General features: G+C 52.3%; 2 protein-coding genes across 6 annotated transcripts in view; one reads left to right on the top strand and one right to left on the bottom strand.

The window, feature by feature from the left end:
* Positions 1 to 17,522, bottom strand: part of SEPTIN11 (septin 11) — a 48,814-nt gene extending 31,292 nt beyond the window's left edge. For 3 of the 5 annotated variants that reach the window (XM_040064285.2, XM_040064284.2, XM_040064283.2), the window contains exon 1: positions 17,430 to 17,522. In XM_040064285.2, the coding sequence (XP_039920219.1) occupies positions 17,430 to 17,507 (78 nt within the window). In that variant the 5' untranslated portion in view covers positions 17,508 to 17,522. Of the gene's footprint in view, positions 1 to 16,330; positions 16,445 to 17,429 lie in introns of those variants that run through there. The other 2 variants (XM_040064288.2, XM_040064287.1) reach the window with 1 other exon arrangement.
* A 3,118-nt stretch (positions 17,523 to 20,640) lies between these two features.
* Positions 20,641 to 22,783, top strand: SOWAHB (sosondowah ankyrin repeat domain family member B). Its single transcript, XM_058420817.1, has 3 exons — positions 20,641 to 21,107; positions 21,357 to 21,860; positions 21,895 to 22,783. The coding sequence occupies exons 1-3, from the start codon at positions 20,641 to 20,643 to the stop codon at positions 22,781 to 22,783; spliced, it is 1,860 nt and encodes a 619-aa protein (XP_058276800.1).
* Positions 22,784 to 23,780: the final 997 nt, after the last annotated feature.

Here is a 23,780-nt window from a genome sequence, read left to right as displayed (position 1 = left end):
TCCAGCAAGGCTTGTAAACTCACTGAAGGGGGGGGAAAAAAAAAAAAAAAAATGAGAGAGGAAGGAAGGGGGAAAAAAAATACATAATGTGACAAACAAGAATGAAGACCATCCAAAGGCAGAGCCCAATGAGAACCAGATGCTCTCTGCTTCTCTGGCCAATCTCTCTCCTGACAGGAGGACGACGTGCAACTGCCTCTGACCGCCAGCGTGAGGCTGAGGGAATAAAATGGGAGCTGCTGCTCGTGCCAGCTCCCCACGCCGACCCGCTCCGCTCCTCCTGCTTCAGAAGGCAGCACGCGGATTATTGAGATTCCCCTGCCCTTTGTCTTCTGCAGTGCCACACGCGGGGAAAGGCAAACCCAGCCCTTTCAGCACGGCCAGCCATTCCCGCAGCCAGGCACAGCGGAGAGGGCCGGAGGGTCCCTCACGCGAGCGCTGAAACGCTGCACGGTGACACCGCGACTCTGGGCCAGCTGACACCAGCGAGGATCACAGAAGGTGCAGTCTGTGTTACACGTGAGAACGTGTCACCTTAAGGGTTAAAAACAACTCTGACAGGAAGCACAGAGGCCAGCTGGGAGACAGCAGGAAGGCTATATGGCCATTGGAAATCCTTTTCTCTCTTTCAGTTCTTTGCCCTTTTCAAGCCCTTCTGGCTGCACAGTCCGACACCACCAAAGATACAGATACAGTCCAGCAAGGCAGCAGAGAGGAAAACCCAACAGCCATTTCCTTCTGTATTTCACTGTCATGCACTTAAAATAGCTTTGAAACAGCTGCACCACAGGCCATTAAGTCATTGGATCTATACTCTGCCCAAAGCTGGAGGCACAGCCCGACACAGGACCTGACAGAAGGAAGGGTGATACATGAACTCGGCAAGATTCCAGTTACACCCACAGAGAGGAGGGAGCTCTCTGGGACACTGGCACCAGGCACAAAAAGGTAGAATTAAGACAAACCTGGCAACAGAGCATCTGACCCCATTGCCAGGTTTTCCTCTGACCTTTCCCAGGCTTCCACCAACTCCAGTCCAGCTAGGGTTGTGAACACAACCAGAGCAGAAGAGGGATTTCGAGAAAGGAAAGCAGCCCAAAGGGCTTGTTTGCAAAACTGTAACAAGGCAGCACTGTTCCAATACCTGACTCAAACTAAGGGCCGCTGGGACACAAAAAGCAGCAGCTTTCCTTGAGGTGGGGAAGGCACAGCCCAACAGGGCTGCCTTGCAGTTCCTTAACCCCAAGTGCTCCTTCCTGAAAAGCTGCAGCCACACATCAAGGGCACGTTTTGTCAGCTCCTATTCAACAAGCCCCAGGACTGGAAGGTGCCCCAGATCACGCTCCGGATAATAAATTAGCCCTGGGACTCACAAGCGGGATCCACTGTGCCCTGCTGGCTTGCTCAGAGGCAGGAGGGCGGCACTGGGGCTGCCCGGCAGACGGACACGCTGCCGGGGTCTGCGCAGACCCAGCTCCCAAGCAGGGCACCGGAGCTGTGCCTATCAAAGCACACAACTTCAGATCGTTTATTTACTACTTCTCTTGATTCTGGACTAAAGAGTTCAGATTTATCACAGTAGCTGTCTTCACACCTAAACTCTGAGGTAACACAGATGTACATACACACATGGCTTATCCCATGCTCAGGTGCCACAGCAGTGAGTATAAATGGGTCCTAACTTCAAACTAATCATCACCCAGTTCCTTGAAAAATCCCTACCAGGGCTTTTAGAGTCCAAACAAGTGCTAGATTCACACAGGAATTGCCCAGGGAAACTTCACTGGTCCAGCATTACCAAGGAAGTGTCAACCCGGTATCAACTGGATTGAAAAGAGCTGGCTCAGACCAGCTCTTCTTAAATTCATATGCAGCAAGTATGTGCATGTCTAGCACTAAGGTTGTTAAGTAGAAGGCCAGAGAAAACACACTTGGGTAACCAAGTGCAGTGTTATCACTCTCACCAGCAACGGGCACACTTGAGTGTGATTCCAACCAGGTAACCAGAAAACAACAACAAAACGAGAACCAGCTTTGAATGAATTCATGGCACGGTCTAATATGCTGAGTGTTGAGTCACAGCCCTCACGTCTGCTTCAAAAAGTGAAACAGAGCACACAGAGCTCCTTGGCACACAGAGCTCTTCCAGGGCACCACAGAAATCCGTTAACATGAATAAGAAAAGGTCAGCAATCAATAAATATTGAAAATTACAAATGCTGTTTGCCTTAGTGCACAGTGTTTCATCTTCAGCAAAAATGAAAGTGGAATTAAGTTGGACTGCATCTGCACGCAGAGGAAAAGGCAAAGGTTTACTCTATTTGGCTGACAGTTTTGGAAATACTAGTCCATAGACTTCGAGCTCTCCACTGACTCAAAGCAATAAAATTCCCCACTTGCCTTCAGCAAGTCCTGGTTTTCCTGCCTTAAACAGGGAAAGCCAATACTAAAATTTTTATGACTAGGAGCAATTCTATATTTCAACTGAATTACTTCCTTCCCACACCTCACTAATTCCAAATTTTTGTGGTTACTTTGAAAGACCATGTTTTGTCTTTCCAAAAAGCTTCACTGTCCAGAGTTCCTCCAGAGGAAAGGATATCTGATCTAGGTCTGCAGCACAGCCGTAACACTGGGATTGTTAGGAGATGGGACTAGAAGGCAACCCTACATCAAGTTTTTTCATCCTCCTTGTGTTTTGCTGCACTGATAACTGCTACAAAAACTTCACCTTTCTAAGAAGCCGACAGCCAGTGCAAGACAAAACACACTTCTCACGTGCAGCCCACAGCCAGGAATGTTCCCACAGTCCTCTCCATATCCATCACTTGCTAAGGGGCAGGACCACAAAGCTGTGTGATGGCCACTACAATCCTGGTGATGCTCCAAGTCATAAAGAGTCCCTGGACAGGACACCGGCAGTTGCCCAATGTGCACTCCAAAGCGTCTGAACTCCATAAATGCACGGCTAAATAAACATTTACAGCACCAGAAGAAAGGATTAACTCTCTACTCACAAGGAATCCAAGGATTAATTTGACAGCTCCAGTTTTTGAGTTGGAGCAGAGATAAACCTTTCATTCCAGAGATTTAAACTAACTCCCAGAAGTATCAAGAGTCCCACGCTGCCCCACGCCTATGTTGTGGAGTTTATCTTGTTCCTCCCCACCCCCGAAAAGGGATAAGGCTTTCCTTGCATTCCAGCAGCTGGTGACAAAGTAACACAGTGGAAGTGAAGGACGTGAGGGAACAAGCCCCCACCACAGCGTGGGCCAGCAAGGTCTCTCTGACGCAGCACGGCCGAGCTCCCCCCGGCTGCTGGCCAGCTCTGTCCTTTCCAGAACACATCGTCAGCCTCCCCCGCAAACACACCAGCAAAGAAATCCAAAGCCCGTGCTGGCCTCCCAAGGTGGCTCAGGCAGCACCATCACCCTACAAGAAAAGGGTTTTTCCACAGGAGATGAGCCTGGGAACTCCACGCAGTGGGGAAGGATCTTCCCCTCAATTACAGGCAATGACACCCAACATCAGGCTTATCTGACAAGGTTCTTTTGCAGGGTCTTTTTTTCCAAACACCTCTATGACTGAGGCAGCAATTTCTGGGGAAGAAAACAAAAAATGTCATTGGTGCAAATGGGATTTTACTGTAAAGGCAACGAGGCCACAGCTGGGTGGATGAAGCAGCCTCCTGAGCTGTGTGAGCACAGCTGGATCCCCAGGGCTGGATCCCGGCAAGGGGCAGCGCGCACAGCGCTGGCAAACAGCGATGTCACAGCATCAGGGATTTCAAGCAGGTTTAGAGCAGATTTATTAGTGTAATCCTAATAATGCAAATAAAGTCAGATGCAAAACTGGCATAAGCCGCTGCATATGGAGAAACCTCCCCACGAACCCCTTCATCCATGGCTGTTACTAAAACACAAGCCTGTACAGTCACCCTTTTCCTCATTCCTCACTGCAAGGTCTTTGGAGGCTCCAGTGATACCCCCAAATCCCTTCATGTCAGCAGGTTCAGATGCTTCCAGCCCCTGAACTTTCAGCCAGCTGGTAGTTTCCGTAAGGTGAACCTTTGTTGGTGAACAATTTTGCTTTCTACTCTAGAAAAAAGTGCATACATAGCTCAAACAAAACAAAAAAAAAGAAACCCACAACCCAAAACCAACCAAACAAAACACAACCCAAAAAACAAAACCCACCAACCCAACAAAACAACAACAACAAAACTCCCCACCAAAACAACAAAAAAACCTGAGAACAGTGTCTAAATGTACAGCACAAGGAAATAAGCAAGAGAAAAACAGCTTCCATTTGGCTGTTGCAAAGTTTTATTAACACTAACTATTATTTGAACATCTACACATAGAAAACAACAATTTCTAAAGAAAAATACTAACAGTCTTTCTATACACAAACCTAAATTAGTGGCTACATTCCAGATCCTAATTAAATGCCTCCTGTGAAAATAAAATTATCTTTGGACCTACAAATAATTCCAAGGACTTGAACCAAAACCTACCATCAGCTCTGTGTTTGGTGTGTTCCCCCCACAGTAGTTCCAGAACCAGTCTTCCCCTAGCTGCTACTTCTGTCCAAGTTCTCCATCCCAACACAGTCTCTGGCAGAGCTGCATGTTCAGTGAGCTCGTGGTATGTGTCAAATCTCCACAACATTTGAGGATTATGTTGCATTTCAACCTGTCCACCGGAACAATGGGCATTTGTAACAAGAGAGGCAGCAAGGAGTCATTTACACACACAGTAGAAGAAACACTTGGCCAGGAAGTGTGAGGGAAGATGTTTTCATGGCTGGCAAAGGGATAAGCTCCATCACGAGGAGAACAAGTTATCCAGCAGGCAGGCAGCTGCTCAGAGGCAAGCACTGCTCTATCGCGTGGCCGAGCCAAGAGAATAAAGCGCAAAGAAATGCCAGGTAACACAGATCAAGTACAGCAAATCCCCTTGGAGCCTTCTGTAATTATCTCAAATCCACAAAGATCCTCACAGGAAAGCGGTGCCCATCAACTTCTGCAGAGTGAAGGCTTGCAAAGGGGTAGCTACCACCTAAGGTTCCCCTCAGCTGTGAGGACACACTCTGTTATTAAAACCAGACCTCAGAGATATTTTCAGCCCTGCCACAGAGCAGATGGATGAGCAGAGAGCAAATAAACTACGATTAGTGGGAGGCAGGCACCGATCCTGCCCTGTGCGCTGTCAAAGGCTTCCCATCCACATTCCAAGGCTCCCATACACCTTTGTGAGGCAGACCTTTGGCTCCTGGTATCTCAGTCATCCTCTGGCTGTCCCAGTGTCGCGACAGTTTAATTAAAAGCAGGAGCCTGAAAAGCTGGAAAGAGGCCTGAAGTGCTGCTGGGTTCACATCTGGCTCTGGAGTCTGGTGCCGAGGAAAGGCGTCCATTCCTTTGGCTGCAGAAAAGGCGCCCAACAGCAGCTCCCAAGCCAGGGGACAGGTCTGTAGTGGGACCGAGCTGCCCTGGAGCTGCAAGATCAACTGATCTGGCATGTGCCCAGACAGTCCAATTACCTGGAACAAGGAAATTGTCCTCCCAAACGACAAAGATGCTGCTAAGGCTGCTTGGGAAAAGCCTGTAGCTAAAAACATCTCCCTGTGCTGCTCCCTACTTCTCGTTTGGTGCACACAGCAGACGCATATTCAATGCATTTCTGCTGCTTCAGAGTGTCCTGCCGAGAGCCCAGCATGGCTCTGCACAAGGGCCAGGCTTTAGGAGCTAAGTGGGACACTTCCAAACATTACCCCGCGCTAATCCAATGTTATTTTTCCCACAGCAGCCCACTGCTCACAAGACTGTTGGCAGAGGTTTGCAAACCACTGGCATTCACCCACATTCTCTGGAATCGTGTCCTTCCAAATTCATAAATTATTCCATACGCAAGCTGCTGCAACATCCATTAGCTGTTGGAGCAGTCCGGCTAGAAGGGTAAACTGGAGCCAGTATCCACCCCCACAGATTAATTAATGTTGGCCACCAAATTCTGCTTCGACCGTCCACCCCAGCCATGTTTGCACTTCGAAGGGAAAGCAGAAGCAGTTGGATTCAGATTTAATTTTGATTTCTGCCCTCCTGTCAAGACTTGTGCTGTAGCAACCCATGCCACTGCTTGTAACAGAGCAGTGTTAAATGAAACCGACACTTCCAGTGCTATTCTCCCTCATACCCCAAAAGCAAACAGACTGAATTCTCTGGAATACTATGCTTCTGGACAGTCCAGCTGCTCGGATTTCTCCAGTACAGTCAAGCTAAACACAATCCAAACACTTGCAGCCTTATGAGTGCAGATGACACATACTGCACTGCTCTTGGTTGAAATCCATAGCTCAAGGACAGCTTCTGGAACGGAACATTTTGCAAGGCTGTTTCTCTGAATAACAACAATAAGCAAGAGGATTTGCCATTAGCTTGCACGTCCCGCAGTTACTTTACACTGTAGCTTTTTGTGCTCGCAGTACCCAGATTTCTCATCCTCTCATTCCCTGGAAGCTCCGGGACGGGCAGTAGGGCACATCAGGCACCCCTCCACTAGCAAAGCCCCGGGCTGTTCAGCACGGCCGAGCCGCCGTGCCGGCGCACAGCACGCAGCAGCTGAGCGCGAGTCCCGCGCGGAGCGAGAACGACTGTGACACATGAGCAGGCTCTGCTGCGCCGCGCTCAGCTCCTGCAGCAGCCCGGCTGTAGAGACCTGACAGAGCAGGTAAATCCTGCCGCAAATTTATGGAGCCAAACCTAAGGATTTGGGAAGACAAACACACCCCAAGGCAAATCAGGCCTGCTCCAAGCAAGCGTTTCCTGCAGAGGCCTAGGGAAGATTAGTTCACATGAAGGAGCTCCTTGCTCGGACATGCTCTGTAACTCCAAGTGCTGCAGACCCACCTATCCCAAAACTGGGGCACAACTCCCATGTGCGGTGCACGTTTTTGCCCTTGGCTCGAGTTATTTAATGAGATACCAAAGCGAGGGATCTGCTGCTGCATATTCTTTATTAAGATTGCAGTCTCCACCTCCACGTTGCTCAGAGCAGGAGGTGATGCACGAAGCCACAAGCAGCCCTGCCTGGGTTGCTCATATCCCAGAGCAGCTGGGGTCTGACAGATAAATACCTGCTGAGGAACTCAGGAAGCTTTCAAAGATGAAGGCTAATGCCCAGCTCTTCCTCCCACAGCTGTCCAGGAGTAGGAGCTGAGTCTGTACATGCAGCATGAGGGCTCCTACGTCACACACACGGCCCAAGAGGCTGTGCCTAGACCCGGCCAGCAGCGCATGCCGACCCCAGGAGAGTCAGCACAGGCTGGAGCAGCCCTTCCTCGGGCGCTTGATGTCTTAATTCACATTTTCTCAGGTCACTCAGTAGCCCCTGAGGGTGCCAAGTGGAGCATAAATCTCAAGAGCGGGCTCGCACAGCCTTCCTACTTCCCACAGTACTCAGGAGGATGGCACACATCCAGCAATCTCCATCCTTCTTCCTTCCGCCCACCACCACTGAACCCTAGATGCCGGGCCACTGTCCTCCTCGGCAAGGCAGGGCATCAAAACGGGAATACCAGGCTCCAGCCCTGAGCAGTTTCCAATTGCCAAGATGTTGCAGCACACACAGCTCAGGAAAAGATACATTTACCACAGCGTGGATACTGACAACATCCACACGCCCTTCCCGTGGGACTCATTACCCTGTATTTTACATAGGGACCAACCACCTACTTCATGCCAGAAACATTTTCTAGCCCGTGTGAACTTTATAGTTCCCTTCAAACTGAAACCAGTACAGCACATAAACTGTATCACAGCTAGCCTGGATTTATACTTCTGGCTTTCTGGCTCAACCCACTGGAAGAAATCACCAGGTTACTTGGTTAGGCTATGAAAATCCTGCTTTCCTCAGGTTATATCAAAATCTTGTAAAGCACATCTCACTGGGAAGGAAGAAGGAGAAAAACAAAAACCAAACCAAACCAAACCAAACCAAAAAAAAAAAAAAAAAAAAAAAAAAAAAAGAGGCTTTTCCAAGCTTCATTCCTGACAAAGCCAAACATAGAGGAAATGTAGCTGTGCTCAGTAACAGACAGGAGTCACATGGCAACCCACAATTTCAAATAATGCTTTGTTTAAGCAACGAAACACCTCTAGCTTTGTGTTTAAATGGTTCTGGCCTACACCAGAGAAATTAAGCATCTCTGAGGAATGCTCTATGTGAAAATTGCCCTCAACTGGATTCATGCAAACCCAGAGAAACAAGGTCAGAGTTACTCACAGTGCTCACCTTTAAACCTTTCCTCCTTATTGTTCCATCTCCTTGAAAACACGACTTGCATATTACCCTATTTGAATAGCTATTTTCTTGAAGGTCGTTTTTATTAAAACCATTAATCTGGTAATACCTCTGTGCCTCAAGAGTTCACCCGATTTGGTGCAACAGGGCGAGGTCTGCAGAGCTGACTACGGTGTGCTGTTAATTCACCGATCGCAGCTTGGCGCCTCACAAAACAAGGGAGGGAATTATCTCCTGCCCTGCACGTGCAGAAAACAAAGGTACACCACGACCACACACCAAATCAGAGGCCGAAACGCTTGCAGCACGACAGCCGCCCAAACCCTAATCCCAAGCGGCTCTAGTAATTACTGCTCCAATAATTAATAATTGCTCAACTCCAAATGCTGAATAGCAGGAGTGCTTTCCAGCCGGGTGAATATTCAGCTACCTGGAAGAACGCAACCCAAGGTCCCCTGACAGTACTACTCAATCACACATCAGAAACTGACGTGATCGTTCCAATTGTTCAGTGACCATCAACTGCGTGTCCCAGAAGGAGAGGCATTTCTCTGGAAAGGTGTTTACTCTTTTACTTTCAGCCAGGTTCTTCGTAATTCAGAGCATCAGGAGAGTCTACCACAGCTTTGCTGAAGAGCTGCCCCACAGCCCAAGTCCACAGCCCTTCCATGAAGGCTCACCCCAGGCACGGAACAGCTCCCAGACCTGGTGCCACTTTTTGCCTCCACTGGACACCAGGGACTTGTGCTGCAATCACCAAACCCTTCCCTCTCCTAGAAGACTGAACCAGGCCTGTGAGAAAGGCAGGAGCATGTAAGGGCTCAGCCAAAGATGGAAAGATTTAAGAGAGCAGGGGGAGAAAAGAACTGACATAAATTAGGTCAAATGCTCCTGAAAAATGCCAGTTACTTTATCTAGAGTGACAGCACTCTGATATCTTTTAATCTCAGCTTGCCATTGTCAGATATTAGCTGAAATTCCCTGCTTTTGCTCCGGCTGCCATATTAAAGTGCCGTGTATTTAATATTAATGAGGCAGATGAAACAGAATGAGACTAGGCTGGCATTTTCTGTGATAAAAGACAGCTTTGTGGCAGAAAAGCATTCATTTAAAAGCACTAGGGACTTATCTTGGCTTGGAAATTACATACAAGATACAGCAAACCAACAAAAACCTTTTCAAATGTAATTAAAAATTCTGATCTTCTGATTCCATAGGCTAACAAAGGCATAGTGGTTGATTGGTTGTTTCTTCTGCTAAGAAAACCACAGTAGCAGGGAGTTGAGTTACCTGGCCAGAACTGTGGGAAGCTTTAGATAAACTGCTAAAACAAGACTTGAAAAATTACTTTCCACCCCACCCCCTCCAGTGTCCATACCCTTGTGCTTACACTCAGTCAAAAAAATCTCCGAGCTCAAAACACTGACTGCCCAAAAAAAGCAAAGGTATAATGAGGCGTGCCATAGGCCAACCCAGACATGAAACAGATTTGAAGGAGGAAAAAGCAGCAGCCAATGGATGTGGTGATGAAGTGGTGTGATTTGTCACCAGATGATATCACAAAATCCCTGCTCCTCCTGGGGCCTTGACATGAAGATTTGAGGACTGTGCATATGTTCAGTCCCAGATGGCTGCGTTAAGCCTCATAATCACTCCCAGCATTTACCTGCTCGCAGTATGACAACCTAATCTTTTCGGTGTAAAAGCTCAGAATAAATGAGTACTGCTTCCAGTTTAATGCAACAGTTTCTGACAATACCAGCCCTGACACCTCAAAGTAGGAACAAAATGACAACAAAGACTACTGAAATAGTATTAGCCACGCTGTTTCTGTGTTCTTTCCACAGATACCCAAGAAATGTAATCCTACCAATTAAAACTTAAGGAGACAACAGAGAAAAGAAAAATCTCTAATCACAGATGAAGCAAGAAAAGGCAAATCCAACTACATTTATGCACAACCTCTTTGCAACTCTGTACATTTCCTAGACACATCCAGGTGATGTGGGGAAATTCATGTTCCTGCAGGGAGATGCCAGGAATGAGTGTCAGTCATAACCTGGCACCTTCACCTTTCCAGGTTGCAAGTTTCTCTTTTCCAAGCTAGTCTGTTGCCTGCCAAATTTTGTCCTAGAAAAATATAGCCAGGGCCATCAGCCTGGCATTGTTCACTCACCTGAAAGCTGCCAAAAGCTTCCAGGCTGACACAGATCAGAGGAGAAGGGTTTACACACGGGCTGAAGGGAGATGATTTGTGTGTGTCAAAACACAAAGACGTGTCTGTGGCTACAGGTGGGAACCTCCACGGGTGGGAGGTTAAAAGCAGCCCTGCAATTCCCCCCTACTGCAGTTCACACTATTGTACTCCCTGTGAACTCTTCTCCGTGCTGCCCTGCGGAGCCCCAAGCTCACGGGGGTCACCAAACAAGACACCTCCCAACTTGATCCTTTCACTTTCTCTACAAACAAAACCAGAGCTGCCACCACCAGACTGCCAGAAACTTAATTCAAGCCAAGTTCGTGCGCTTACACAACACACTTCGCACACCTGGTGCATTCAACACATCTGGAAAATAAGTTCTGTTGAGCCTTTTGCTTACACGGGACGTTGTAGTTCGCTTTGCACCCGGTGAAGCCACCAGTGACACCCAGATATGGCAGAACACCTTCAGATCCACAGACAGCCCCGAACAGCACAGCAAGACGTTTAAAAATATCCCGCTCAGGAGTCAAAACCTCCCCGCTTCCACACCCATCACGTGAGAGAGGTTAATATAATTCCTGAATGAAAGACATGAGAGGCATGCAGATTTCCAGGAACAATTTATATTAGAACTACTGCTGTGCACAGGAATCAGTTCTCAGGAGCCGCTGGCAAAGCAGGGGCAGCAACTGCGGCAAAACCAAAGTGTTTTTAACCAAGTCTTTTTCTATTAGCTTGTGCCAAGTATTCATGAGCAAACCTGGTAAAGAAATAACCCACAATTACAGTACTTCAATAACATATTTCCAGCAGCTAGATCCCATCTGAAAATAAACCCAGAAACAGAAAATCCAATTAGACAGTAGAGAGATCTAAAGAAGCTGTAAGCTCAGAGGGAAGAAAGCACCAACTCCCCAAAACAGCAGCAGTCTGCTCTTTGACAGCACCTTAGTGGGATGCTACCACAGAAAACAAAAACCTTAAGCCTGCAAGAAAAGATGCAGCTTCTTCCCATTTTCAGACACTTCAAGATCTCTAATTGCAAATTCAGATCCTAAGCCTATGTCACCAAAAACATGGGCACAGCCTGTATTTTTAAGTAAGGAGTCCCAAAGATAGCTCAAGGCTCATAAATCACAGAGCTCAGCAAAATAACTGTACTAGCAGGAAAAGGCCTTTGGACTACAGCTTGTGCCAGCAGAGCACCACTTAGATGGGGTGAGCAGAGCACTCCAGAGAAGGAGAAAGCTTCCAGAAAGGCTGGATACTGCAAAAGGAAAGCCACAGGGAGCTGTTCTTCCTTCAGCACCTTGTGCATGGCCAAGCGGACCTGGCTTGCCTACACCCACGTTCATCACACCTGCCCAAGCTGCAGACAAGAAGAGTTCTGGCAACAAAGTCCTGGCCCACATGTCTAAACCATGGTGCAGAGCACAGGGAAGGGCATCCAGATTGGATGAAGCAGCCAAGGAGGAGCATCTCTTATTCCCACTGCATCGTGGACTCAAACAAGGTCTTACACTCCACGGAGCAAGAACAACATCTGGGGTAAATTCCTGTTAACGCTGCTGTTAGCTAAGAGAGTGAGACCCCAAAATTGGCTCCGTGTCTCTGCTCCGGAGCCTCCTCCAGCAGCAGCAGCAGCGCTGAGCTCTCCTCATGCCGTGGTGTTTGTCTGAACCTTTATTACGCATCGCTTACTCCAGTGGGCTGGAGAGCTGCTCAGAGAGCTGGAAGGGAAGGCAGCTACACAGCGTGCCTAAAAAAAGCTTTCAGTACTACTGGGAGGCTTTTTTTGTTTATTTTTACATCACCTGGTTGCATCCAACTGTTCTACGCTGAAGCTGCTTCAGTATCTTTTCCTGAAAGAGCCCCTGCAGTTCACAGGACTGAAGCCTACAGCCAAACCACGCCAAGGGCATGGCTGGATGAAGCTGCAGCATTTGCCAAGCCAACAGAAGACCCAGCGCCCTTGGCATCTCTCCTGCCCAGCAGCACTGAGCAGAATCACACCCATGCTCCCAGAATCACCTCGAAGAGCCACAGAAAGGCCACGAGAGAAGCAACGACCCTCAGATGGCTTCAGAGTAGACAGCCAGCCAGGAACACTCTCTCTCAGGGGCTGCAGGGGAGGGAAAGGGATGTATAAAACATGCCTCAGCTCTGAGTAAATATTTTATTTCTCAGATTCATGCTGCTTACTTAACAATCACCACCATTATTTTAGGGGTCTTACTCAGGCACTAAAATTGCTTCCCCATCATTTCACCTACACAAAGTAAGGACTCTCCAAGTATCTCCATCAGGTCCCAACTCCAGCTCAGCTCATTCACAGTGCAAAAGCTAGAGTTCCTGAGCGTGTGGTGGGCTGGATACACAACCTGCCCCGTGACCCAGGCTGTGCTGAAGTAAAAGCAAGGAGGCGGCAGGTTCCCACCATTGTTAACACCAACAGGAGCAGCGAGAATTGTCTGAAAGAATTTCCTACTACAAACAAGGCACCGAGGTGGATAAAGGAAACAAAGAGGTCACAAACTAAAATACAGTCCTGTGTGCACCAGCCAGGGCTTCTTCCACAGTGCAGACAGATGAGCCAGGCCAGGCCCAAAAGCCCCATTTGGCAGCAGCAGGCAAGGAAGCCAAACCATGTGCCCTGGCCACCTCAGCAGCCCAAGCAGTGCCAACCCACACCCACGGCATCACCACGTGCATTGTGAGGAGTCTGCAGTGCAGAAGCATGGGGTGCCCCCTTCCCTGGTGCCCATCTCTTGTCCCAAGCCAGTGGTCGTGGTGCCCCTGTGGCACCCAGCAGCACGCACGGATGTGACTCTCCAAAGGTGCTGCCCCCAGCTCTTGCTGACCCCAGAGGGTGCCAGCAAATCTGCTGCTCAAAGACAAAGCACAGAGACTTCAGCCCCGCTCTACCTTCCCATCTCCCTCTGCTTCCTCCCCTCCATGGAAACCAGCAGTCTCTCATTATCAAGTATTTTTAAAACAGATTGAAGAATAAGAATACACTGTGCTGTTTTAATCTCTCAGATAATGTTTTCCATGGTTCCCATGCAAAATCTTCATTCCAGCTTCATTTTCCCTCAGTTTTTGTTAGACTTGGAGAGGGGGATACACCAGTGTATACTCTTGAGTTAACATGACTCTCAGTCCTGTAACACAACCGAGCTCTGGCTCTGCAAACATTTAGGATAAACACATAAAGAGAAAGGTAGGTGTAGGCCAGAGCCCTCTTCCACACTCTGATCTACTAAGAAACCATCCAGCACTGGTCAGGATGCTGGGAATTAATCCAAGAGGAAGAAAAGTGTCCCCTATCCAGCACATCTCAACAGCTTCCAGACTGGAAGTGGCTTATCTCACACTGAGCCCAGATGACCACAGCATCCTCTCAGCCTGGTGCATGCTTAAGCACAGGCATGGCTTTCATCAGCTGAGAGCTCCCACAGCAGCTCCCGGCACCAATCCTGCCAAAACTTTGCTTATGCATGCCTTTACATTTGCATGCCGAGATCAGTCTCCATTAAGTCAAATGAAATTACAGGCAGCACATTACACATGTGCCTTACATCTGTGGGATCAGGGCCTCAAAAAGAAAGCCGCCCATCCTACCAAAACACGCCCTGCTCGGCTACAATTAAACACAGACACTTCAGAGCAGTTTGCTGGAGTAATTTTTTTATGCATACTTTTACAATTAACATAATGTCATTTCCTGCCAGGATGTAAAAGGTTGTGACTCAGGAATGTTATCATCATTTTAACTCCAACTGACTCGCTTTTGGTTTCATTCCTTTCCTTTTTCTTTCCCCCCTTCCTTTAATTCTCCCTCCAACAAGATGCATGCCATTCATGGCTCCACTTAATTATATTTTGTAAGAAAGTTGGAAAGGCAAACATTCACCACTCTTGCCTTGCTCTAACATATAATTAACTACTCCTTCCAACTCCCTGCCACCTTCCCAGCAACACAAGAGCAGCATGCAAAGTGGGAGCAGAGAGGATTAGATAAGGAGGTACATAAGAGAGAACATCCCCAACATCTCCTGAATGCCAGCCCACTGTCCTTTCTTCTCTTATCAGCCCAAGATAAAACAACTCCCTTATCCAAAAAGCGTGGGCTCCGGAGGATGGAGGGTCTGCCCACCAGCTGCCTGCGAGGAAGCTGAGTACCCTCCTCCTTCCCTCTCCCACACGCACATGCTTCTCTCATGCTGAGGGATGCTTTCTCCTGCAGTCAGTCCCACCAGACTGGACTCAGCAGTCCACAGACAAGAATTTGGTTTAACTGGTGCAAAATCCTCTGTGGACGTTGTTCTGGGATGGCCCGTGGACTTGGATTAACCAAAATAACCCAAGAGGCTCAGTAGCGACACCAGTTTAACATAATAACAAAATAAAAGCGCCAAACACATCCACAAGAACAAACAGCAATCACATCTTGCAATAAGCCACGTTCCTGAGCCTATTCATGCTGCAAAGTTACCGCTCCACACAAAGGCAAAAGGCTCTGCTTGGCAATACCCTTCAGCTTGCCCTAAAAAACCATCTGAAGCCGTGATTTCAATGCATATTCTTACACTGAAAGGCAAACTTCAATTTCCAAGCATGCTTTAGACCTTAAGATCAAGGAAACATTTCAGAAGAAGCTCTACAAATGGCTGGTGTAATTTATAGGTATTCTGTTAAGAAACGCCAGCTCTTATTTTGTTTAGTAGCGTAACTTCCCCACCTCCAGTAACACCATTAACCCCATCTCCATACATTTGCTTTGCCACATCAGAGGAACCGTACAGCCCCGCAGATCCATAGGCACATAATCAACGCTAAAAGAAACTTGTCTCATCCCGGTCACATCTTGAACGCAAACCATTTTCTTATTCTGAGAGGGAGTCACATTCAAGTCCTCCACTCGTGGGCAACTTCTATGTCACTCCCTAGCACTGAAAAAGTTACCGGGAAGTCGGTCAAGTCTCTCCCTCCCCCGGCCGACGATGCACAAAAGTGCATTCAGTCTGGTCACGGTGGAGTTTCATTCACGTTTCTGCAGGCTGGATGCAAGAGAAACGTGCTTTTCTTTATCGGCATCTTTTAGTTTGTGTGGGTTTGGGGTTTTTTTCACTTTCTCCCCGCGAGGGATAAATCTTTCGTCTTTCTGGATACGAACGTAAAAACCCCCTCGGCCACCACATCCTCAGAAAAACGGTCACGCTGGAAAATGCAGGGCACGCGTGCCCCTCGGAAGACTTCCACGCCGGGACGGCCGTGCCTTGCCCGCCGCAGCCTCCCGGGGACCGCGGGCACGTCCCGCCCGCCGGCTGCCCGCCCGCACGGGGCACAGCCCTTCCCGCTCTCAGCTTTTCCCATCCACGGGCAGCGGAGGGCAGAAACACCCGCGGCGAGGCACCAACATCTCTGCCGCGGCGGGCGCAGCCCGGGACCACCCCCGCCGTCTCCCCGTGTCCGCGGGGCTGGGAGCGCGGGGCTCCGGGAGCGGCTGCCCGCCGCCGCCACGGCCCCGCCGCAATCACGAGCAGCGGCCCCAAAACGGGGCCAAAAAAACTTTTGCGCGGGCTCCCCCGTCCCCGGAAAGGGGCAGAGGCGGCGCGCCGCGGCGAGCCCACCGTGACCCCCGGCATCGCGCCCCCGAAGCCCTCCGCGGGCACCGCACCCCTACGACCCCCGGCACGGCATCCCCGGCGCCGAGCCCCTGCAGCCCCGGCGGCGCCCGCCGCCGCGCTCGGGGGATCCGCGCTCGGGCGATCACGGCCCCCGCCCCGGCCGCGCGCTGCCCCCGCCGCCCCCCGGCCCCGCGCACCGCCGGTCTGCCCACGGCCACGGCCATCGCGGTGCGGTGCTCTGCGCTGCGCTGCCGCCCGCCGCCGCCGCCTCTGCGCTGCCTGCTAGCACTGCAACATGGCCACCCGGCGGGGAGGGCCCATGCGCAATGCAAAGGGGCCGGGCGGCGAGGCGGGACCCCCCCGGCCCTCCCCCGGGGCCGCCGGGCAGCGCGGGCGAGCGGCCGGCGCCGCCCCGCCGCTCGGGGAGCCCCGAAAGTCAGCGGGAGCCCCGGGGGGCTGCAGTCAGTGGCCGGCGGTAACCCCGCTAATCCCCCTCCTGCCCACGCCCACCACACCGGGCCGCGGGTACCCGTCCCCTTAACCCCGAAGGGTCTCCCTCGCCCACGCTGGCAGACCCAATGCTGAAGCGCAGACACATCTGGTCCAGAGACCCTCGCAAAGAGATGGCCAAGCAAGCGATCAGCAGGGTCCTCCTACCAGCAGCTAGGTGAAGGAGGAGTGCAGGGACTCGACAAAGAGGTATTTCTAACAAGGAGGCACACAGGAACCCTTGTATAACAGCACAGAGGACAAAACCTGCCACCTCATTCCTCTTGTTTCTCCGAGCACTTCTCTTCTGTCACACGCACACACACACACACACACACACGCTGTTTTTCAACAAACTTGGTACACTGAACAGCAGCCAATCGGTGGCCAGTTGTTCTCCCACTCCGCTAAATGATTTCCAGGGATTAAGAGAATAGCTGGCTCCTTGCTGCTCCAGCTGAGAAACACTTAACATACTGGTGTTGAGCATGATATCCCTTTACCTATAAAGGGGGAGTCTCAGGGCTAAGCTCAGCATATCTGCTTGCAAATCTTTGACGAAGGTGGTGATGAAGAAAATGCCCTGCGTTGCTTTGCCAGATGTAAAACCTCAAAGGGCTACAGAAGACAAGAGACACTATTTGCTGCACGTATGAAGGATACACTGAATTATGGACACAGCAGAGCTACCCCCATATGTGAACATCCACGGAATCAAAAGAAAAAAAGCCAGCAGAATAAAAGCTGAGAGCACAAGTAAATGACACGGGGTAGTGGTAAGCAAATAGAGCTCCACAGTAAACCTACCATTTGTAGTCCCCCTGATGTCAAGCTTGCACCTTTTCCCTCCAAAAGCCATTTCTGTATGGCTACGTAGTAACACATGGCTGTTTGAAGAGGGCTACAGAGTCCAGGTATCTCATTCCTGCATCTTTTATGATTGCACATTGAAGAAGTCAGGAGCTGATCTTGGAAAGTGATCACCCACACCAGCTCCTGCACCCGCAGCCTAAACCAGAACCAACGGAAGCGCACTACCTGAGCTGCTCCCTACCAGCGGCTGAGGATCTGCACCGGGGCAGTGCCCTCAGCTGGGCACAGGTGCAGCCCTCACCAGCAAAGCTGCTACACCAACAGACATCCGAGGGCGTACACCAGGAAGCAAGCACAGCTGATGCAGTGCTTTTATCATTCTAGCATGTTAGGCGTTCATGCCAATATCCGAGGGAGGTTTCAGCATTAGACTCATTATTGCTCTTGTAGCAAATTCCTACTGCATGCACAGCTCCACACGAGGAGGTGCTGAGCGAGCCTGCGCCGGGAAATGCTCCCGGACCAGTGCAGCCTCTAGTGGAAACCTGGTGATCCTATCTAAAAAGTTGCCTTTGTGGCACCTGTGGGTGAGGCAGACCCTTGTCTGGATTAGATGCATGATACTCCTGCATCAGCATAACTTAACCAACGTGAAAATCTCCTGCACTCAAAAAACCTTGACGTGACTCACCATGTCCTTCCTTGGCCTGGAGCTGGGAGAGCTGTGGCTCAGTTTCCTCGGGGATATTCACGCACATACGCCTTCCTGAGTATGGACGTCCATGCTGAAAGAGCAGGAGGAGAAAACCATCAGCACAAAGAAATGTTCTGCAATCTCCCCAGATCTCAGCTAGCGCAGCTCTTTGCAAGTCCTAGTGTTCAGCACCTTGTTCCTCAAAGTTTCATACCTGCTGCTAACAAATCGACACCTGGCCAAAGGGAATTGCCAGCCCCTCATTCTAGAGACCCCATAGGAACTGTTTCAGTGTTTCCAAAGCTCTTGGGCATAATTTTGCAGACAGAGCACAAAAAGGAGCTTGAATGCCCTTTTGTGTCATTACAGGGCAATTTGTCAGTTAAAGCAGACACAGAAGTTTGGTAACTTCCCTCCCATTTAAAGACAAACATGGGTACAGCGTTCCCTAAAGGCAACATCTTCAGGGACAACAACAAAAACCTACAAAGACTCAGTGGTGGACTTTTTTTTTCCTTTAATGTTGAAGTAGCGCTTGATCCTGCTCCATGTTGTGACTATTTCTACTCAGTGCTCACTCAAATTTCACCCAAATAATCTAAAGACCTCCTGCAGCCAAAATCCCCAGAGAGGGTGAGACCGGGGTAAATTCAGCCATTCTGAAGAGCCCTGCCCACAACCAAAAGTGACCAACTTGCAGACAGGGTAAATCACTGGACGACAAGGGGAAACAAGAGTCTCTCTAAACCTCTCAGCATGAAGTGGGTGACAAAGGAGGCCAAGGTAGCAGGGCTATGCTTTTCCTTGCCTGCCTGCAGCATTATACCCCCTTAAATCCAAAATGTGTTTTTCAGCCCGGACTGTAAGGGAATCTGCCCCTGAATCAAAAGGAGCTACCTTCTCTGCAGACTTTGCCATGTGCCTAAAAGGGCATCAACAGCTTGTCACAACCAAATAGGTCACAGCCAACAGGATACCACGGAAAACCTCCTTCTTAAGCCTTAGTTCGTAAAGCCAAAGCAACACTTTCCACAGCAGTGTTTGCCACTGCTGTTTATTTTGACTTTTTATGTTCACAGTCTACCCTCCTTTCCTATTTGCGATCACAGTTGCAACCATTATGCTCCATTCATTTCCTCTCAGTCGTTTCTGCTGAGGGCACGCTGCTAACAAACGGTGTTGTGACTGCAACTCAGGGCTCATCAGAAGAGGAGGGAGAAATGTACTCGTGCCTTGGAGAACAGCACCAAAGGAATGTGCAAAGTGATAAAATACCAGCATGAGCCTTACCCTCTCCCCAGCACCTGCACCCTATCCAGATGAACACCGCTGGTGGGATGTAGCTTGTACACAGCACCTGTAGCAATCTCTGTCCGTGGTTTGTGAGGGCTGCACACACTTCTGGGTTTGCAGCAGGCTGGAGGATATTCCAGCTGCTTATGTGACAGACAGCTAAAAATATTTATGGATAGCCAGGAGCCTGCAGCAGAGATGGCTTCTGAAGTGTGACTTAGGGCCTGATCCAGACCTCTTTAAAGCCAGGGTGCCTACACTGAGCTCAATCTCTCCATTCTCTGGCTGCAAGACAGAAAATCCAGCACACCTTCTCTCCCACACTTTCTACCCACTACTCAGTCCCCAGACTGCTTGGGGTGGGGGCTGTCATTTGTTTGGTGTGCACAGTGCACACTGCCCATGGGGGCACGGATCTCACCCGTCCCTCTCAGCTGTTATGTACGCACTTGTGGTAACAGCACGGGCGGTACAGAACAAAATGAGATCCCCACAATAGTACAGTGTGCGTCCAACCTCTCTCAGCCACACAGCAAATACAGAGATGAGATGAGGTGAGATATGATTTGACTGCAGGCACTCGTGCTATTTGTGTGTGTTGTCATACAGGGGTACAGTCCCCCACACTTGTAATAACAGCTACCCCAAACCACAGCATGATTGTGAATCTTTATTGCCAGTTTTCCTAAGTCACTGAACCGCAGGGCGGTTCAGGTTGGGAGGCACCACTTGTATTCAGGTGTCTCATGGAGCATTTAATATCTCCGAGGATGGAGACCTACCCTCTCCAGCCAACTTGTTCCCATAGCTGACCACCCTCACTGTAAAATAGTTTTTCCTCAGACACAAATGGAATTTCCCGCGTTTCAGTTTGTGCCTATCATCTCCTGTCCGTTCACTGACCCAATGACTGATAAGCAGCTCTTTGGTCTCACTGCCCGCCAGCAACGGACCCTCGCACTTCTCAGCTTCTGCCGCTCCCGTAGCCTGGTTCTTTTCCTTCGGTGCCACCTCTCCTCACCGCTGTCACCCCAGCTCGCACCTCCACGGGCCGCCACCCCGGGCAAAGGCGACCGTGGGGTGGCGGCCCGGCGGAGGAGGAGGAGGAGGAGGCGGAGAGGCCCGGCGCGGCAGGAGGCGGGTTTCCCCGCCGCACCTGGGCGCAGCGCCGAGCACCGAGGCACAGCACCGAGCACCGAAAGCCGGCCGGCCCGGAGCATGGCGCGGGAGCTGAGCCAGGAGGCTGTGCTGGACTTCCTCTGGGCTGCCGGGGGGCGAGCCCCCAACACGGCGCTGCTCCGCCACTTCCAGCGGTTCCTCCGCGACCCGGCGCTGACGGAGCAGCAGCGGCGGGAGCGCCGCGAGTACTTCAAGAGCCTCGTTAACTCCCTGGCCACCGTCCACCCCGCCGCCGCCCCTGGCGCCTCCAAGGACATCGTCCTCCGCCGCAGGTACCGCGACCTCCTCGATGAGGAGCTGCCGCCGCCGGAGGAACAGCGGGAGCAGGAGGAGGAAAAAGCCGAGCCGCCGCCCCGACGCGACCCCGACGGGCGGCGCGGCCCTCGCGGGGAGGCGGCGGGGCAGGGGCGGCCCGGCGGGGCGGGGGGCTGCGCCGCCCGGGGCCGCGGCGGGCCGTGCTGCGAGTGCCGCCGGGCGCGCCGCGCCGCCGCCGCCGCCGTCCCCGCTCCGGGCCCCGGGACACCGCCCGCCCCCCGGCCGCCCCGCTCGCCGCCGCCCCCCCCGCAGCCGCCCCCGTACCGGACCCGGCCGCTGTCCTCGGGCCCCTGGGCGCTCTGCCCCGGCGGCACGGCGCAACCCCGGCCCCCGGCGCTACCGTCGGGTCCTGGGGCGCTGTCCGCGGCCGCGCCGCCCCGGTCCCTATCACCGCCGCTGCCTGCCGCCGGGCTGCCCTCTGCCACAGCGTCCCGGCCCCGGACGCCACCGCCGCCGCTGCGCCCGGAGATGCCGCCTCCCTACAGGTTACCTCAGCCCCGATCTCCGCCGCACCCCTCGACCGAGATGCTCTTGCTGAAAGCCCCACGGCCCTCAGCAAGCCCAGGGAGGCGAACCCCCGCCGGACCCATCCAGCCCTCGCTGCTGTCATCGGGCCCCAGGGCGCTGTCCCCCTGCGACCTGCCTCCATCCCGGTCTCTGCCGTTGTTGTCCGGCACCGACCTGCCCCCATCCCGATCCCTGCCGTTGCTGTCCGCCCCGGAGGTGCTGCCCCTGTCCCGGTCCCTGCAGGCACTCCCTGCCAGCCCCTCCTCATCGTCGCTGCTTTTATCCGGCCCCGAGGCGCTCGCTTCCACCAGGCTGCCCCCGTCGCAGTCCAGGTCCCTGCAGCAGCTCTCCACCAGGCCATCCCCGGACTTGCCGAGGGGATCCAGGGGGCTGGCCCCCAAAGGACCAACCCAACCTCAAGTCCTGCGACTGTACCCGTGTCAAAGCCTGACACTGCCGTCAGGTCCTGAGATCCTGCCCCCCGCTAGGTCCCCCCCCACCCGAATCCCTGCCACAGTCCTCCACACTCCCGTCCCCATCCCACTCCCTGCGGCCACCCCTTGCCAGGTCACCCCCATCCCAATCCTTGCTGCTAGCACGGGGCCCCGCAGTGCCCCAAGCCCCAGAGAGTCAGCCCCCAGCACCGCTGCCTGTTTTCCGGAGCATCAGGTGCCAGCTCGCTTTGTCGGAGGCGCAGGGCACCCCCTCCTCACTGCACGATGACTGTGGGCGGCAGCCCCGCTCCGTGCTCTCCAAGAGCTCCCCTAGGAATGCCGCAAGCCGGGGGCCCTTGGTGCCGCTGGGACAGCGGGAGCACGCCTGGCTGGTGGCAATGTCAGCGGGCCGCTGGGCTCAGGTGCGGGGGCTCTTTCTGGAAGAGCCTGAGCTGGCCCTGCAGAGGGACTTCATATCGGGCTTCACGGTCCTTCACTGGCTGGCCAAGCACGGCGACGGGCCGGGCCTGCAGGAGCTGGCGGCGGCGGCGCGGCAGGTCGGGTTGGCCCTGGACGTGGACGCTCGCTCTGGCTGCGGGTACACGCCGCTGCACCTGGCTGCCATACACGGCCACCAGCTTGTCATCAAGGTGCTGGTGCTGCAGCTGGGGTGCCAGGTGCAGGTGCGGGACGGCAGCGGGCGCCAGCCCTGGGAATACCTGGGCAGCTCCACCTCGGGGGAGATCTGGCAGCTCCTGGAGGCACCGCGTGGCACAATCATGTTCCCCACGCAGCCCCTGGCCCGCAGCGTGTCCTCTGTCAGCAAGGTCTCGCCGTCCACGGGCAGGGCAGCACTGCCTGCCTGCCTCAGGGTGCAGCTCGGCCGTGGGGCAGCGTCCCACCAATCCGGCAGCGACAGTGACTGAGACAGACAGCTCCCTGCACCTCCTGCCAGTGGAGATGGGACCTCGGTAGCCGCCCTGCCAGAGGAAGCCACGCAGGCAGAACAAAAGCTGTGAAATGGACCGAACCTATTGAAGAATCTATTTTTAAATTATTCCAATGAACTGTTGTCTGAGCCTCTCTGCCCTCCCTCCCATTTCTAGCTTTTCTACCAGTGAAAGGATGCAGTAACTCTGCTGGAAGCAGGAAGAACCCTCCGGAGGCAAGTCCTCTGCAGCTCATGGGGCCAGTACCAGCTGCTGGGTCCAGCCACGATCACCAGCATTAGTGGGACCATGGCTTTGGGGTGAGGCTTGAGTCTGGCCCCAGTCAGGGTAGAGCACTTGCTTTTGCTGACAGCTACAGATTGTTGTTGGTCCTGGGGTTTGCAAAACACTTGTTTACACCACCTAAATTCTGGGGAGTAGTAAAACTACATCCCCTTTTAATCCCGGCAGATTAAGGATGAGTCCCTCTTTTAAAAATGCAGCTGATCAAGATCCAGCCTTACAGCGAGAGTCCTCAGAGAGCGACTGGACGTGGCAGAGGGCGGCAGCGGAAGAGCCCCGGTAGAGAAGGGCGTTTCCCAGGCCACCTGGCCCACCAGCCCCTGCCGAAAGGGATGCAGGGCAGCGCCACAGCCCTGCTCCCCACCACAGCTGCCCGGGGCTGCCCAGCAGTATCCCTGCTGCTCCCTAATTCCTGCACCTCCAGTTGCTCTCCTCACAGCACAGAATCAGGAAGCGGTACCCATGTTGTGGTTAGAGCCCTGGTCCCACGCCTCAGGACAGAAAGCATTGTGGCAGGATTCTGCGTCGGGCAGAAAAGGAGCTGTGCTGTAGTACTGGTCCCAGCCTTGCAGAGGGAAGGCAGTTTCATAACCAGAGCTGCATTTTCCCAGAGACACCAGCCCTAAATTGTCTGTTAGGTGTTTACATGATGGGGACAGGTGGGACTGGGGGGCCAAGTGCAGTCAAGAGA

Source organism: Hirundo rustica, chromosome 5 (genome assembly GCF_015227805.2).
Source record: "Hirundo rustica isolate bHirRus1 chromosome 5, bHirRus1.pri.v3, whole genome shotgun sequence".
NCBI lineage: Eukaryota > Metazoa > Chordata > Aves > Passeriformes > Hirundinidae > Hirundo > Hirundo rustica.
The sequence above is the reverse complement of the archived record's forward strand: the minus strand, read 5'-3'. Positions and strand labels throughout refer to the sequence as shown.